Source organism: Erpetoichthys calabaricus, chromosome 5 (assembly GCF_900747795.2).
Source record: "Erpetoichthys calabaricus chromosome 5, fErpCal1.3, whole genome shotgun sequence".
In the NCBI taxonomy this organism is placed as follows: domain Eukaryota; kingdom Metazoa; phylum Chordata; class Cladistia; order Polypteriformes; family Polypteridae; genus Erpetoichthys; species Erpetoichthys calabaricus.
The window spans coordinates 2,117,959-2,134,280 of NC_041398.2; the positions used below are offsets into that span (position 1 = coordinate 2,117,959).

Genomic DNA, 16,322 nt, shown 5'->3' on the forward strand with positions numbered 1-16,322 from the left:
GACAATGTGATTTTATGGATTTTTTTTTCTCATTTTGTCTCTCATAGTTGAGGTAAACCTGTGATGAAAGTTACAGGCATCTCTCATCTTTTTAAGTGGGAGAACTTGCACAATTGGTGGCTGAAAAAATACTTTTTTGCCCCACTGTATGCCAGGCTAAAGTGGCGACTTGTAAGCCTGAGAGTGAAGGGCCATCATTATATATGAGCAGGCCGATCAGATCAGTTTTGAGGACCTGTAGTGTAAATTTCAACCTCCCTCTGTTGTTTTATTAATCCTTGGACTCTTTAGAAGACTGAAATCATGAGATCTTAATGTGTGCTTGGTGTGAATGTGCAGATTAGTTCAGATAAAGTATGTACAGAAAGTGGGGCCTCAGCCATTTAAAGCTGGATATGCCTGTTTGACACTCTTCTCTGTATTTGGTTGTCTGTAGCCCACTCCTAAAGTCAGGCCTGTACCCTTGATGCTTTCTGCTCAAATCTCTGTACCCTGACAGATTTAAAGGAGTTGGTTGTTAATGAAATTCTACACCACCAACACACACTGACATTTCTAAATCTTGTGTATCCATTTCTGTTCTTGGCCTTAGTCAGATTTCATTTTCTGCCATTCATTTGTTTTCTTTTTGATGTCCTCACGTTTTCAGATCTCCTATTTAAAATGTATTGCTAATTTGATTTTCATTAATCCCCTTTAGACAAGACATTTTAAAGTTACTTTTTACACTTTTTATTATTATCACGGCCTACTACATGGACTGTTAAGACTTTGTAAAACTGACGCTCCTGTCATTTGTAGCTCTCTTCAAGCCAAACTCCATCTTGAATTGAAGTGTTAAATTAAACCTTTATTTGAGTGTTTTTGTGATATTCATATTTGTTTCGTTAAATCTCTGAGTGTCACCTACTGTGTCAATATGAAGACAAGTGTGACAGAAACAGTAAGTTGTGTCATGGAAGGTGAAACAAATTTGTTGTACAAATGTAATCACTCAAAATGACACCGCAAGCTCAGAAAGTGGAAGTGAATTTTGATAAGACCCCCATGTGTCCTCTTGTGTGTCCAAACAGAAACAGATGGGGGCAGCACTGAAGGAAATTAGGAAAAGACTTGAAGAGAAAGAGAAGAAACTGAGGGAGACGAGGAAGACAGCGGAGGAGATGAAGGTGAGTGGAATTAAGACAACACTTCATATCAAAGAGGAAAAAAAACTCAAAGGGTTATGAGAGTTTGTGGTGATGACGTGTGAGGACAGGGAGATGGAGAGAAGATGGTTTATTGTGTCCTTCATGGTGTTTTACTGCTGACAGCATTTCATGCTTTAGTTATTAGGAATTCAGACCACAAGACCCTCATGTCCTCCGGTTTCTCATTCCTCCATTTAAAGGTGACTTCACTCCCCTAACAATAACTCATAATGAAGGTTGGCACTGATGTTCTGAGTTGGATCAGTCGACACAACATTCCTTAATGGACTTTCTCTGTTCATTCTGATATGTCCCAGCTTTATTGGACTCCATAAGTGAAGGTGTTAGGCTGCTGGACTGAGTGCTGATAACGCGCACCTCCACCTGTTTACATGCTGATCTGCTGAAACGGGCCGATTGCTGCCACTCACCTTCCTAAACTAATATAAGGACAGGCCAATATCAGCCAATGAGGAGTCCTGCTGTACATTCATCTATTGATATCATCAGCATCTCTAAACAGTTAAATGAACATGTACAGTATGTGTCAAAAAGACAGTTATAAGGCAATTTCAGAAAAGAAGGAAAAAATAATTTAAAAAGAAACCCAAAGATGACAATAATACTAATAGTTCATTACATTTATATAGCGCTTTTCTCAATACTCAAAGCGCTATCCACACAGGGAGGAACCGGGAAGCGAACCCACGATCTTCCACAGTCTCCTTACTGCAAAGCAGCAGCACTACCACTGCACCACCTGTGAGGACAATGACATTCAACACACAATAACCCCCCATACATGTGAATAAAAATATACAGAGTGAAATACACACCTCAGCCGTTCTGAAGTTCACACAATAGTCCAGAGTTCAAGTTGTCTGATTATAATGTGGAAATGAATTGTAGAAGATGGCCAATGACAGAATATGAAAATTAAAATGTAAAATGTTTTCCCAGTCAGTCCTAAGCCATTATAATAAAAGGACTGCAGTGAGCTCACCGAGTCTGCTAGTTGGGGTTAAATTCAAGATTCACGTCCCTGGAGACGATTGCTGACCTTCATTTATTTAGACAGGTATTCAAAGCCACAGTTCCTTTTTACAGATGCTGCCCTGTTTAGCGAGTTTTCCTGTCTTTTTCCTCCAATTGTTGTTCTCTTTCTCCTTTCATATAATTGTTTGATTTATGCAAATTCATATTACAACCAGTTGTTCAGCCTTCAGGTGTTCTGCTGCTGTCAATTACTCGTCTATTCCTCAAACAGGATGTATGGACTATCTTCATACCTACACAAATAGATCAGACAGACAAGCGGCAAACACACAATATTTTCTGTGCAGCGGAGCTACAATTTAACCATTCGTATTTTATGACAAAGGATAGTAAGGTGGGGTGGTGGTCACTTCTGTTGCCTTCCAAATCACCATTCATGGTCCATGAGGTGTTTACCACTACTGGTATCTCCAGTTCCTCTCCATCCTCACATGTCAGTTTGGTTAATTGGCAGTGACTATAATTTGCCCCATTAGGATTTCCACTGTGGATTTCTTTGTGACCTGGACACACATTTGACTGGCACACTGTCCAGAGTTGCTTCCTATTTCATGCCCAGTTCTTCCAGGATCCATTTATAAGAATGTTCTTATCGGCAGAACAAGAACTCTTCACACACACTTCTGTGCCTGGACTGACTAAACTTTTTCAATCTGATTTATTTACCATTGACTTCCATTATACACCCAGCACCATCTGGTGTACTAAAATAGCAACCACAGCAGAATCAGACAACTGAGGTGCAGCCTACTGTTCAAAGACATTGGGTGGGGTATTACTTGTCACTCAATATGTGCAGTCCAGAAAAGACACAGAAGTGAGAGTCAAGGATGAACAAGTGACTGAACGTGAGCCCTCCTGCCAGACTGACCTCCTTACTGGTTTACGCTTTTCTAGTTTTATTATAGAATTCCAGCACATTATTGAAACATGAAGTCCTCCATCTAAACCCAAACTTGACTGCTCACTGGCACTCCTCACCTAGATCTGTGTTGGTCAGTCTTTTCCTGATAATTGCTATCATTAATTTATTTGTGACACATATTAAGATTACATTATTGCCCTTCTAGTTAAAATATAACCCATCCAAACTTCTTCCCACACAAACATTTTACGTGTGTATTAAGCCATCTAATCTTCCTAATCTCACATGGACTGGTGTGGCACAGGTAGAAGTCCTGATGTGACCACTTTGTCAGTTCTGCGCCTCAGCTTTACACTCAACTCTTAAATCTGTACTGCAGAACTGGCCGTCTGTCCCACCTATTTTGATTATTCTGTGAGACCTGCACAAGCTTGATGATGACACCTGGATCATCCACTTCTCTGGCAGCCATCCATAGAAGTTTTCTGCCTGTGTACTCGGAATGCAACACAGCATGTGAGACTCTGTATCTGGAGCAAAACTTCATCTCAATTTCCATAATACCTGAATCCCTGACTATGACTACGTTTAGGGCTCTTCATCCCTGCCTACTGTCTCAAAGATATCGGAGTCGCACTGCAGCTCTGAAAGGTCCTGAAAACAGCTGAACACCTCCAGCTTTGGGGTTGATGATCCTGGACAGTGTGCACCTCATACCCTACACTTACATCCTTATACCACAAATCTGCTCAACCCTCTATTCTGTCCAATTCCCTCTGTAATGATTTAATATATTCCAGACTATCTGCTAATACACCTGTTTTGGTATCATCTGCCAGCTTAATCAGCTTGTTACTTAAATTCATATCTAAATCATTTATATATAATAAAAGTTGCAGTGGCCATAGCACTGATCCCTGCTGGTCTCCACTCTTAATTTCGGCCAATTATGTTGAGGTTCATCACACCATCACCCTCTGCTTCCTGTGTCTGAGCCAATTCTGCACCCATCTAGAAACATCTCCCTGAACTGCCACATCTTTTATTTTGATGCCCAACTTCTCATGTGGCACCTTTCCTGCTTTCTGAAAGTCCAAATAAATATCATCATCTGCTCCACTTTGATCATAGCCTTTTTTTGCTTCCTCATAGAATTCCAGCATGTTACTAAAACACAACCTCCCTCTTCTGAGTCCATGCTGAGTGTTCTTGCCATGTGCTGCTCAATCTTATCCTTAATAATTCCTTCCATTAATTTTCCTGTGATGCACATTCAGCTTACTGGCCTATCGTTGGTTGGATTTGCCTGGTAACCCTCTTTATATAATGAGATATTTGCCATTTTGCAGTCCTTCGTAATTCCCAAGTATGTTCACTGTCGGTGTTTTTTTAATTCCCCTTTACTATGCCTGATGCACTTCACCTCCTCTTGGTGTGATCTTTTACTACTCAAATATTGAAAGAATCTCTTAGGGTCATCTTCTGCCTTATCTGCTCTATTCCTCTTTAAATGCCTTTTAGCCCTCATGTTCTCATACGCCTTACAATTCTCTGGATTTTTTAGTCTTCTATACCTTATTCATCTGTTTTTTCCTTTTGTAGCTATTAATTAACCCACTGTGGAGTTTTGTTACATTTCCTCTGAATTCCAAATTTAGGTATGTATCTGTCCTGCATTACATGTAAAACGTTTTTAAACCTGTTCCACTGCTCCTTGACTGTCTCCATACTTAAAAGCTTATCCCAGTTTATTCTCTTTAGACTTTGTTGCGTCTGCTCAAAATTTGCCCTAATAAAGTTAAACTTGGCGGTTTTAGTCTCTTCACAATTACACTATATTTTATTTTCACACAAGTACCTCCCAGTAGACCAGCTTTTCTCAACAATAGTCATTCTTCTTCTTCTCCCATCCTCTCATTCTCCACTCCAGGTTAACATTGTCCTGATCCACTCTCAAACCCAGGTTGACCAGGAGAGGTTCTTTTAAAGACTACTGTGTGTAACACTACCAGGGTCCTCACAGGACAGTAGTGCTGTCCCCCAGTAGCTTGTGCCAATGGCTCTCATAGATCCTACAGAGCCGCTTATTAGCACTGCATATCCCATACAGACCTACAAGTGCCTTAAGAAGATGTTGCTACCCAGAGTACCAGGGGAATACTAGGCAGAGAATACTCCTACCACCCTTCTCCTACATTTAGGTCCATAAATATTTGGACAGAGACAACTTTTTTCTCATTTTGGTTCTGTACATGACCACAATGAATTTTAAATGAAACAACTCAGATGCAGTTGAAGTGCAGACTTTCAGCTTTAATTCATTGCGGTAAACAAAACGATTGCATAAAAATGGGAGGCAACTAAAGCATTTTTTTAACACCATCCCTTCATTTCAAGGGCTCAAAAGTAATTGGACAAATTAAAGAACTGGAAATCAAATATTCATTTCTAATTCTTGGTTGAAAACCCTTTGCTGGCAATGACAGCCTGAAGTCTTGAACTCCTGGACATCACCAGATGTTGGGTTTCCTCCTTTTTAATGCTCTGCCAGGCCTTTACTGCAGCGGCTTTCACTTGCTGTTTGTTTGTGGGCCTTTCTGTCTGAAGTTTAGTCTTCAATAAGTGAAATGTCTGCTCAATTGGGTTAAGATCAGGTGACTGACTTGGCCATTCCAGAATTTTCCATTTCTTTGCTTTAATAAACTCCTGGGTTGCTTTGGCTGTATGTTTTGGGTCATTGTCCATCTGTATCATGAATCAATTTGACTGCATTTAGCTGGATTTGAGCAGACAGTATGTCTCTGAACACCTCAGAATTCATTTGGCTGCTTCTGTCCTGTGTCACATCATCAATAAACACTAGTGTCCCAGTGCCACTGGCAGCCATCACACTGCCTCCCTCCACCGTGATTTACAGATGATGTGGTATGCTTTGGATAATGAGCTGTTCCACGCCTTCTCCATACTTTTTTCTTGCCATCATTCTGGTAGAGGTTGATCTTGGTTTCATCTGTCCAAAGAATGTTTTTCCAGAACTGTTCTGGCTTTTTTAGATGTTCTTTAGCAAAGTCCAATCTAGCCTTTCTATTCCTGAGGCTTATGAGTGGCTTGCACCTTGCAGTGCACCCTCTGTATTTACTTTGATGCAGTCTTCTCTTTATGGTAGACTTGGATATCGATACGCCAACCCCCTGGAGAGTGTTGTTCACTTGGTTGGCTGTTGTGAAGGGGTTTCTCTTCACCATGGAAATGATTCTGCTATCATCCACCACTGTTGTCTTCCGTGGACGTCCAGGTCTTTTTGCGTTGCTGAGTTCACCAGTGCTTGCTTTCTTTCTCAGGATGTACCAAACTGTAGATTTTGCCACTCGTAATATTGTAGCTATTTCTCGGATGGGTTTTTTCTGTTTTCGCAGCTTAAGGATGGCTTCTGTCACCTGCATGGAGAGCTCCTTTGACCGCATGTTGTCTGTTCACAGCAAAATCTTCCATATTCAAGCACCACACCTCAAATCAACTCCAGGCCTTTTATCTGCTTAATTGATAAGGACACAACGACGGACTTGACCACACCTGCCCATGAAATAGCCTTTGAGTCAATTGTCCAATGACTTTTGAGCCCCTGAAATGAAGGGATTGTGTTCAAAAAATGCTTTAGTTGCCTCACATTTTTATGCAATCGTTTTGTTCACCCCACTGAATTAAAGCTGAAAGTCGGCACTTCAACTGCATCTGAGTTGTTTCATTTCAAATTCATTGTGGTCATGTACAGAACCAAAATTAGAAAAAAGTTGTCTCTGTTCAAATATTTATGGACCTAACTGTAATTCAAACTCTCCTCTGTAATGTCAAAATACTAACAAAACTGTCTCGTGACTGTTTTTTTAATTAGGTGACTCAATTCAATATTTTTGTCCTATCCAACAGCTTTCTGTGGAAAGAGTGATGAGGGAACACGAGAAGAGGTTCACTGATCTGATTCAGTGCATTGAGGAAGCCCACAAGAAATTGATAGAGAGGATCACAGAACAAGAAAAAAGAGAAATGGAGAAGGCTGAAGGAGTCATGGAGCAACTGGAGAAGGAGATTGAGGAGCTGAAGAGGAAAGAAGATGAGCTGAAGGAGATTTCAGAGACCAAGGACCATCTCCAGTTCCTACAGGTGAGAGTGACACTTCCCAGGGAGTCTGATCAGACTGGGGTGTGTGACCTGAGAAACTTCAAAATCAAGAGATCTGAGGAGTTTTTACAAATGGCAAGAACTGACCACTCAGTGTAATTTCATATTTGCCTAATATTTCCATAGTTTATGCAAAACTCTGAAAGTTCCTGCCTTCATGTACAAGACAGGGAGGTAAATCTACAGTTGTTTTTATGAGGAAGAAAATTTACATGAAATATATTCTTGGTAGGGCGGCACGGTGGTGCAGTGGTAGCGCTGCTGCCTCGCAGTTAGGAGACCCGGGTTCACTTCCCGGGTCCACCCTGCGTGGAGTTTGCATGTTCTCCCCGTGTCTGCGTGGGTTTCCTCCGGGCGCTCCGGTTTCCTCCCACAGTCCGAAGACATGCAGGTTAGGTGGATTGGCGATTCTAAATTGGCCCTAGTGTGTGCTTGGTGTGTGGGTGTGTTTGTGTGTGCCCTGCGGTGGGTTGGCACACTGCCCGGGATTGGTTCCCTGCCTTGTGCCCTGTGTTGGCTGGGATTGGCTCCAGCAGACCCCCGTGACCCTGTGTTCGGATTCAGCGGGTTAGAAAATGGATGGATGGATATTTTGGTATAAGTCATTTTAAATTACATCACCTGGTAAAAGAAGACACCAACTCCTTCATATCTTTACACCCTTCTGTCATGTCACCTCCTCTTGTCTTTGTCCTTTAACTGATGACATTCAAATCCTTCACCATTTCCTCACAGCTCAAACTCCACAGTCCAGTCTGGTCTCTCTTCTTCTTCTCATCTTTCTTTTGTGCTGTTTTGTCATTTCTATAACACACAATATTCCTGATGTTGTCCCACAAGTGTGTTCTACAGGGCAGTTTACAGAACTGTGATGAGCGCACAAAAGGCTCCCAAGTTTTTCTGACAAGTCACACACTTTCTAGTTGCAGACCTTCTACTGTAAAATTATACTGAAGATCGTGTGTGTATATCTTTGGATTTAATTTCATTTACAAATTTCCTTCTTGGGACAAATATACCATCTATCTATGTATCTATTATAAGGGACGGCCAGCAGCTCATCCCAGCCAGGATGCCCCAAGAAGGGAAGGATGGGGGAAGGCAACTACTTTTAGACACTGCCTCCTCCACGACACTACATGGGGACTTCCCTGCAGCATAGCAGTGCCCTGGATTCCCGCAGGGCACCATGGGACTTGGAGTTCAGCTTTACAGCCCTGCTGGGTACTGTGGGTGGCACCAGGAGATGCTGCAGGAGGACCTGGGGAGTTTTGCTTTCCTCATAGCCTGGAAGTACTAGTGAGTCACGAGGACAGACATCCAGAAATACTTCCAGGCTAAAGAAAATTCAAGTTCTTCATTTGGCCTGGAAGTGCTGGCAAGTCACGTGGACGAAAAGAGAGAAGCACTTTCGGGTTGGGCACTATTTAAAGGACTATAGTGAATCCAGCAAGCAAGCCAGAGTCGGGTGGAGGTGGACAAAGCTTGCTTGGAGGTGTGGAGGAGGTGAGAATTGTAATTATTGTGTTATTTGATTGTGTTATGGTGACTGTTGTGCTTAGAGAGCACTGTGCAAGAAGAAAACAATTAAATACTTCTTGGCGCTTTTACCAGGTGTCCTGAGCATTGGTCTGTTGGGTTTCAAGGGGCAACAGTGACCCCTAGCGTCTACTCTATCTCTCCATTAAAGAGCCCAATGCCTTGTTTTGTCTGCTTAGTCAATTTTGCCCCTGCCTGTCCGTTGCCCCCTCGGTCCACTTATCTACAGTCTGATGACTCACCTCTTGGACTTCTGTTGAATAAAAGCTTTTTGAAAATCAAGACCGATGACAATTTTTGGTCCATTATGTGAAACATTCTAAATAACCTTGAATGTATGAGAAGTATTCTCTGTATCTAAACCCAGGATGATTGTCCACCACACTGATGTTTAGTTAAGAGGAGGTCCATCTTATTAATGTTACTTTTTCTTTCTCTTTGTTCCATCTTCTCTCCTACTGCAGACTTTCTCACCTTGCTGTACCCTTCCTGCTGATGGAGACTCGCTCAGCTTTACTGTCACGGCTGAGTTTTCTTCTGAGGACCTGCTAAGTGAGCTGTCCGGTCTGAAAAAGAGTCTGGAAAAGATCAGCCAGCAGGACATCCTGACAAGGACTCCACCAGGTACTGTGACTGTTCATGTTTTGTTAAAGTCCATTAGGAGGACCAGAGTGAAAATAAAAGGGACACTGAGTTGCAAGAAGTAGGCCTGCTCTTTTACATTTATCTATAAGCCTTTACTGTTAAGAATTCCACACACAGGTGGGCTCTGTGTGCAGACTTGATCTGTATATTTTGTTGCTTTATTTTAACTGCATTACATTTATAATTAGTGTTTAAAAATTTAACATTATAAAAGTACATCTTAAATAGGAATGTCAGCATTAATGTGTTAACACTTGAGCTTAATTTAAAAGCCTTGATCCATTAAAGTAACACATATTTATCGTGAGATTCTAGAATGTACCATCTCATTCCTTCTCTGGTCACTCCTTTATCATCTGAACTGCACTGATCTGCTCTGCTGCTCTCATCTCATCTCATGCAGTCTGCTGCAATGTCCTGAACTGAACTTTTGTATATAGCGTATAAGGTAATGTTTTATCCCATACAAATCACAGTCAGGAGAATTTCCTTCTCAATTCATGAGAGATTATGTCATTAATGTAACAATGAAATAGACACCTGTGATTATTTGCAAGGAGTTCAGATCCTGAGATTTTTATTTCCTGAATTTGAATTGCTGCTTTTAGGGTTATTTTATGTAAGTGATCACTTCTTCAAACCATACATTAAAAAGGTTATGAATGTTGTTGCACCTAAAGCTGTAATGTAACAACAGTTGCCTGGATAACAAAGGGCCTTCTTTGACTAGGCATTCATTCTAGAGCTCCTGCAACTGTAAGCATTCAAAATGAATATGACGAGTAATCACAGAAACAATTCAATGTTGTGCTAAGTAATGTTATTTATTTCATAAAATATAAACAAAATATTAATAAATACAAAAATCAAAACTATTGGTTTACAATCTGACAGTAGAATTAGGATGTTGTGACTCGGATGGTGTATTATTTCATTTCAAATTCATTGTTTGATGCTCCTGTTCGATGCTGCATTGTGCAGCTGCCTTTTTTCTTTTTCATATTGTGCACAAAAAGAGATCTACTGTGGAATTTGAAAATGTGAACAAACTTGTGCGCCTTAGCAACTGGTTAACAAGGTTAAATAATGATGACAGTGGCCTTGAGCAATGTTACAGACATGTCCAAAATACTGTTGGTTGTTTGCCATAATTTTAACAATAAATGGAATTTCTGATATCCTCTGAGAATTATTTCCAGTATATCATAATACTGACATTATTATATTTATACCGATCTGATGATGTGGTTCATAGGATATAATAATAAACCAGAATCACTTTAGATTAAGTGTCCATAATTATGCTGTACGTACCATTGAATTTACCTGTATAATTACAGAGTAACTAGTGTTATTAATTTCTACTTACTGTGTAATACAGTGTAACAATATAATTAAGTACTAAATTGTAATTGTTGTTCCACAGTTTTTCTAAGGGGGTATGCACATAAATTGTGGAATAGCAATTACTGTTAATTGCTTAACCACAGCATTACACAGTAAGCAGGTGGTAATAACACTTAGTTACTCTGTAATTATACAGGTGATTACATGGTAAAATACAATGTAATTATGGACACCTAATCTAAAGTGATACCAATAAACTTTGCGAAGTATGCACCGTAATGTGAGATTAATCACGATTAATTTTGTAAATAAAGTTTGATTAAACACAATTAAAAATATTAATCTACTCTAATCTTAACATTTTCCATTCTTCTCTTTTCTTTGTATTTTCAGGTCCTGAAGCTCCAATCTTCACCCTACAGCCTCCTGAACCTCAGAGCAGAGAGGAGTTTTTACAATGTGAGTCTGTCAATTCATTGAATTTATCATCATTTCACTGTTAATATCTCCGGCCAGGCTTATGATATGAAAGTGTAGCCAGCAGAAAGCATTATGTGAGTGTGGTGTGACTGATGAGCTGAAAGTGATGTGGGGTCCTGTGACTGGTGCATTATGGGATTTTGAGATTCAGGACAGGGAATCGCCAAAGCAGTCTGTTAGACTTGAGTCTCTAAAGTGTCAAGTGGACTCATGGGAAATGAAAAAGAAATCCTGCCAACTATGCCATATTGTCCTCTACTTTGTCCTTTTTCTGTTGTCTTATTTTTCTTCTTTGCACTTCCTGCTGTTTCCTCTTTCTGTACTCCTGTGTCACTTTTCCGATGCTTTTCTGCTTCAGTCAGTCCCTTATAATATATACTAGCAAAATACTCGCGCTTCGCAGCGGAGAAGTAGTGTGTTAAAGAGGTTGTGTAAACATATTTATACATATACATATACACATCCACATATATAAATTTACACATCTACATATATATACATATGTACATATAAATATATACATATATACATACATTCACATATATATAGCAAAATACCTGCGCTTCGCAGCGGAGAAGTAGTGTGTGAAAGAGGTTATGTAAACATATATATACATATACATATATACACATATCTACGTTATATATACACATATACATACATCCTCTTCATATATACATACATACATAGTGCGTTGTAACACGGGCTGTGATTGTTACATGGGAGGGAGACAACAAATCACAGCTTCCCGCTTTCTAATCGGGCCTGTGATTGATGCTTTGACGGATGCCCAGATCCCACAGTATGTCCCCTTAGGAGAGGCGTTAGGCAAGTGTAATTGAATAGCGGTGCTGCAAGTTTAGCTTTACACCTGTTGTTAAGACTTATTGACTGAAAGGGGCTTTCATGAAAAAACTTAGGGCTTTGCTACAGGATACACCCTCCACAAGTTAAGGAAGTAAAAATAAAGGTATATATTTCTGTTTTATTTAAACCTTTTAAGTTTGTATGCGGGCGGCATGGTGGCGCAGTGAAAGGTGCCAGTTAGGAGACCCGGGTTCGCTTCCCTGCGTGGAGTTTGAATGTTCTCCCCGTGTCTGTCTGGGTTTCCTCCGGGTACTCCGGTTTCCTCCCACAGTCCAAAGACATGCAGGTTAGGTGCATTGGCGATTCTAAATTGTTCCTGGTGTGTGGGTGTGTGCGCCCTGCGGTGGGCTGGCACCTTGCCCGGGGTTTGTTTCCTGCCTTGGGGCCTGTGTTGGCAGGGATTGGCTCCTGTATATAGGATATAGCGGGTTGGATAATGGATGGATGGACATCTGTATGCATAGCCCTATTTGCCCGTTTTCGTTTTTTTTCTTTCTTCAGTAATATTTCAGCAAACCCGGAGCTTGTCAGTTCAAATCCTGGTACTGACACCACTGTTTGTCCCTGAGGAAGTCACTTCACCTGCCTGTGCTGCAAAAAACAAAAGTAATGTAACAAATTGTACCTCAGATGTTGCACGTTGCTGGAATAAAGACATAAGTAAAATAGATAAATATGTATTCTACACATAGGAACTATTGACTTAACTGAAAATAAATTATCTGCAGCAAACCTTTATAAATGAGGGTTTCTCCTTTTTAGATAGTGCAAACTGTTTCTTCTTCATTGACCTTTTGTCTTGGAGAGCTTTTTTCATTTCATTGAAAATTAAAGCAGCAGCTGCCAAAATATGTAGCTTTCTTATTAATTTTTCAACATTGTGTAAAATTTATAAAGTAACATAAAAGGTTTAAATACTGGTTATCCTTTTACACTAAAATATTACTAAAGAGATACAAGAAAAGTAAAATGCATATGTTCTTTTTCTTTAAGGAGATTAAATATTACTGAAGAAAGGAAAAAAAAAACTAAAACAGCCAAATGGGGCTATGCATACGAACTGAAAAGGTTTAAATAAAACAGAAATATATACCTTTTATTTTTACTTCCTTAACTTGTGGAGGGTGTATCCTGTAGCAAAGCCCTAACTTTTTTCGTGAAAGCCCGTTTCAGTCAATAAGTCTTAAAAACAGGTGTAAATATATTGACAATAAGCTACGCAAACCCACCAAGACATGTAATGATACTTGATTTAAATGATTCCATCTTCCTTTCTTAAAGAGAAGTAAGGCAGTACTTATAAGCTTATATATATAGAGATAGATATAGATATCTATATCTAAATCCCCGTGAAGTACTGCTTTTAAATTTTTATTAAGAAGAAAAGCTTTTTAAATTGAGGGAAAATATCCCAATAACAATTTGTTAAGGATCTGTTTTTTTGTGAAGCAGCCTTAACACAGCTTTTCCGCTGTTTTATAAACGAACGCCATATAAGGTCTTCCTTTTTCCTTGCTTCGCCAAGGAAGGAGCCTTTTTATTAAATCCAAGGGTTCTTTGCTTTTTTTTTTTTTTTTTGTTTATTACGATTGTTATAGTTCTGTTTGTATACGACGTTGTCAGTTCAGCACTTCGGTTGTAATATGACCAAGCTGTGCAAGCTTACTGTTAAGAATGCAACGTATAGTTGTACAGGAGAAAAGCAATCTTGCCTCAAATCAATGGCAACCTTTTGTAGGTCTATGAACTTAATTTAAACTTTAGGTTTACACGGTGCTTTCTTTCCGAAGTACCTGCACTCATGTATATGTCTGTATGCGTCAATCGCTCAAATCCCCGCGCTTCGCACCGGCGAAGTACTGCTTTTAAATTTTTATTAAGAAGAAAAGAAAACCTTTTAAAATTGAGGAAAAATATACCAATAACAGTTTGTTAAGGATCTGTTTTTTTGTGAAGGTGCCTTCACTCGAGTGATCACTTTGAGCTGACTTGCTGGCTAACCATACGCGTTACCTGGTAGGTAACCACCCATACAATCAGATTGTGAATCAGACTACGAATGCCGTGAATGTAATTACCCCGATCTACATGCTGTCAAATAAACGAACCACACGCCGTGGCGCAATTTTAGGGGCTTCGCCTCTAGCGCTGACGTCCGAGGTTCAATTTCCATAAGGGAGTGAAGTGAGTGGGTGGTTACCTACCAGGTAACGCTTATGGTTGGCCAGCAAGTCAGGTAACATCAGCCACGGTGCCTTCAGTTGTGAGAAGCAGATTATAGAATGGATGAAAATAGTTTACTGTCAAATAATGCAAAGAGTATGCGACACGTCTTTCCCCCTTATTCTTGGCTCATCAGGCGTACACACTCACTGCACTCGCTTACGGTAATCGAACCTTGGACGTGAGCGCTAGAGGGGCTTCGCAGCGGTGAAGTATTGCTTTTAAATTTTAATTAAGAAGAAAAAAAAAAACCTTTTTAAATTAAGTCTTAAAAAGAGGTGTAAAGATATTGACAATAAGCTACGCAAACCCACCAAGACATGCAATCGTTTAAATCAAGGCACGAGTCGAAAAACACCATCCCATAATATTAGTTAACGATTAACACATTTCTATATGTATTGTAAGCATACAATACAACTGATAATATGTTGCGCTTATTTATCTGGTGTACCGACATTTTTGCGCGTTTAACGGCTGAAATCTAACGTGGTTTGTGCCCTTCAGAATGAAAAGAGTTTGCATTTACCTTTTTAATAAAAGGCGAGCTTTTAAGCCTGAAAAATCAGCCCGTAAATGCACACGTTTAATTGCACATGTGTTAATATATATGCTTACACAGTATTAAAAGACACTCAACAATTAACGTCATTTACCTTCGTTCCCGCGTTTGACTCGTGCTGTAAATCTCTTCCTCGTTTTCAGTTCACTTGATTACGTAGGAGGCATAATACGTGATGACGCGATACATGACTCCGCCTTCTCCATTAGAGTATATGGACAAAAAACAGGTTCCAGTTATGACCGTTACACGTAGAATTTCGAAATGAAACCTGTGTAACTTTTGTAAGTAAGCTGTAAGGAATGAGCCTGCCAAATTTCAGTCTTCTACCTACACGGGAAGTTGGAGAGTTAGTGATGAGTGAGTGAGTCAGTCAGGGCTTTGCCTTTTATTAGTATAGATAATAATAATAATCCATGGCATTAAATGAAATCAGCTTAGTTTGTTTCACATAAAAAAACACAATGTCCACTGCCATTAAGATATACATAAACAGTATATGGATATACGGATGCATTGACAGCAATGGATTAAAAAAAAATCAAGAGTGGTCTCCCATAGACTTTCTCATATACTCTGATATGGGAATGGATATTTGAAGAATAAACCACAAGACAATAATTATCATATCAAATTAATAATATATTGAACAGTTATTATAAAAGTAATGTTCAATAAATAGGACTTTGCAGCTGCATGAATAAAATAAAAAAAAAATTGAGTATTTGTTTAGTAAAGTACCACTTCCAGTTGATGGATTTTTCCCATTTCATCTATCAATCTCGTTGCATTTTTGAGATATCGTGTTTACATACACACAGCCTTAATTCTAAGAAATATTATTTTTAGACTCAGGAAGGTCTAAAATCTCAAGGTTGAATTTTTTCATAATTACTATACTTTCTCTATACTTTGTATACGAGAAAGTAAAAAAGAATCAAATTTATGTGAAACAAGTTAAAGCTGACAAAGTATTCATCATCCTCTATTCGTTTCTCCATAGAGCAGAAACTTTTATTAATTTATTCATGACTTAATACATTGTAGGAATTAAATCAAATGAAGATGGCATTAAAAATTTTGTGGAAGCCATTAGATGTTAAAAGAGAGCATTGAATATGCATCGGTCCACTATGAGAATCACAGGGGTCTTCAGTCACTCAGCCCTCACAAAGCTTTGCTAAGTCATTGTGTGCATCACACTGGACATGGATAAGAGAAGAGGAGGAAAGGAAGAAGGTCACTGCCCAGCATGGTCAAGGTAAAGGCTACAAGGCCATCTCCACAGAGCTTCATGTTCCTGTGGCCTCAGTAACTAACATCAAGAAGTTTAAGGTTCATTGGACTGTAGCCAAATACACTGAATGCT

The 16,322-nt window shown here is 39.5% G+C and overlaps 2 protein-coding genes and 1 pseudogene across 10 annotated transcripts in view; 2 read left to right on the forward strand and 1 right to left on the reverse strand.

Annotated features, from left to right (window-relative positions):
* Positions 1 to 16,322, reverse strand: part of LOC114652431 (gastrula zinc finger protein XlCGF57.1-like) — a 596,652-nt gene that overhangs the window by 422,383 nt on the left and 157,947 nt on the right. The window lies entirely within an intron of this gene.
* LOC114652436 (tripartite motif-containing protein 16-like) overlaps positions 1 to 16,322 on the forward strand; it is a 274,064-nt gene that overhangs the window by 253,082 nt on the left and 4,660 nt on the right. Inside the window, exons 3-4 of one of the 4 annotated variants that reach the window (XM_051927971.1) lie at positions 9,294 to 9,453; positions 11,215 to 11,280. The exons of 2 other annotated variants lie outside the window; for them this stretch is intronic. In XM_051927971.1, the coding sequence (XP_051783931.1) occupies positions 9,294 to 9,453; positions 11,215 to 11,280 (226 nt within the window). The remainder of the gene's footprint in view (positions 1 to 9,293; positions 9,454 to 11,214; positions 11,281 to 16,322) is intronic. One more of the 4 variants, XM_051927972.1, reaches the window with a different exon arrangement.
* LOC114652498 (oocyte zinc finger protein XlCOF6-like) overlaps positions 1 to 16,322 on the forward strand; it is a 389,468-nt pseudogene that overhangs the window by 18,515 nt on the left and 354,631 nt on the right.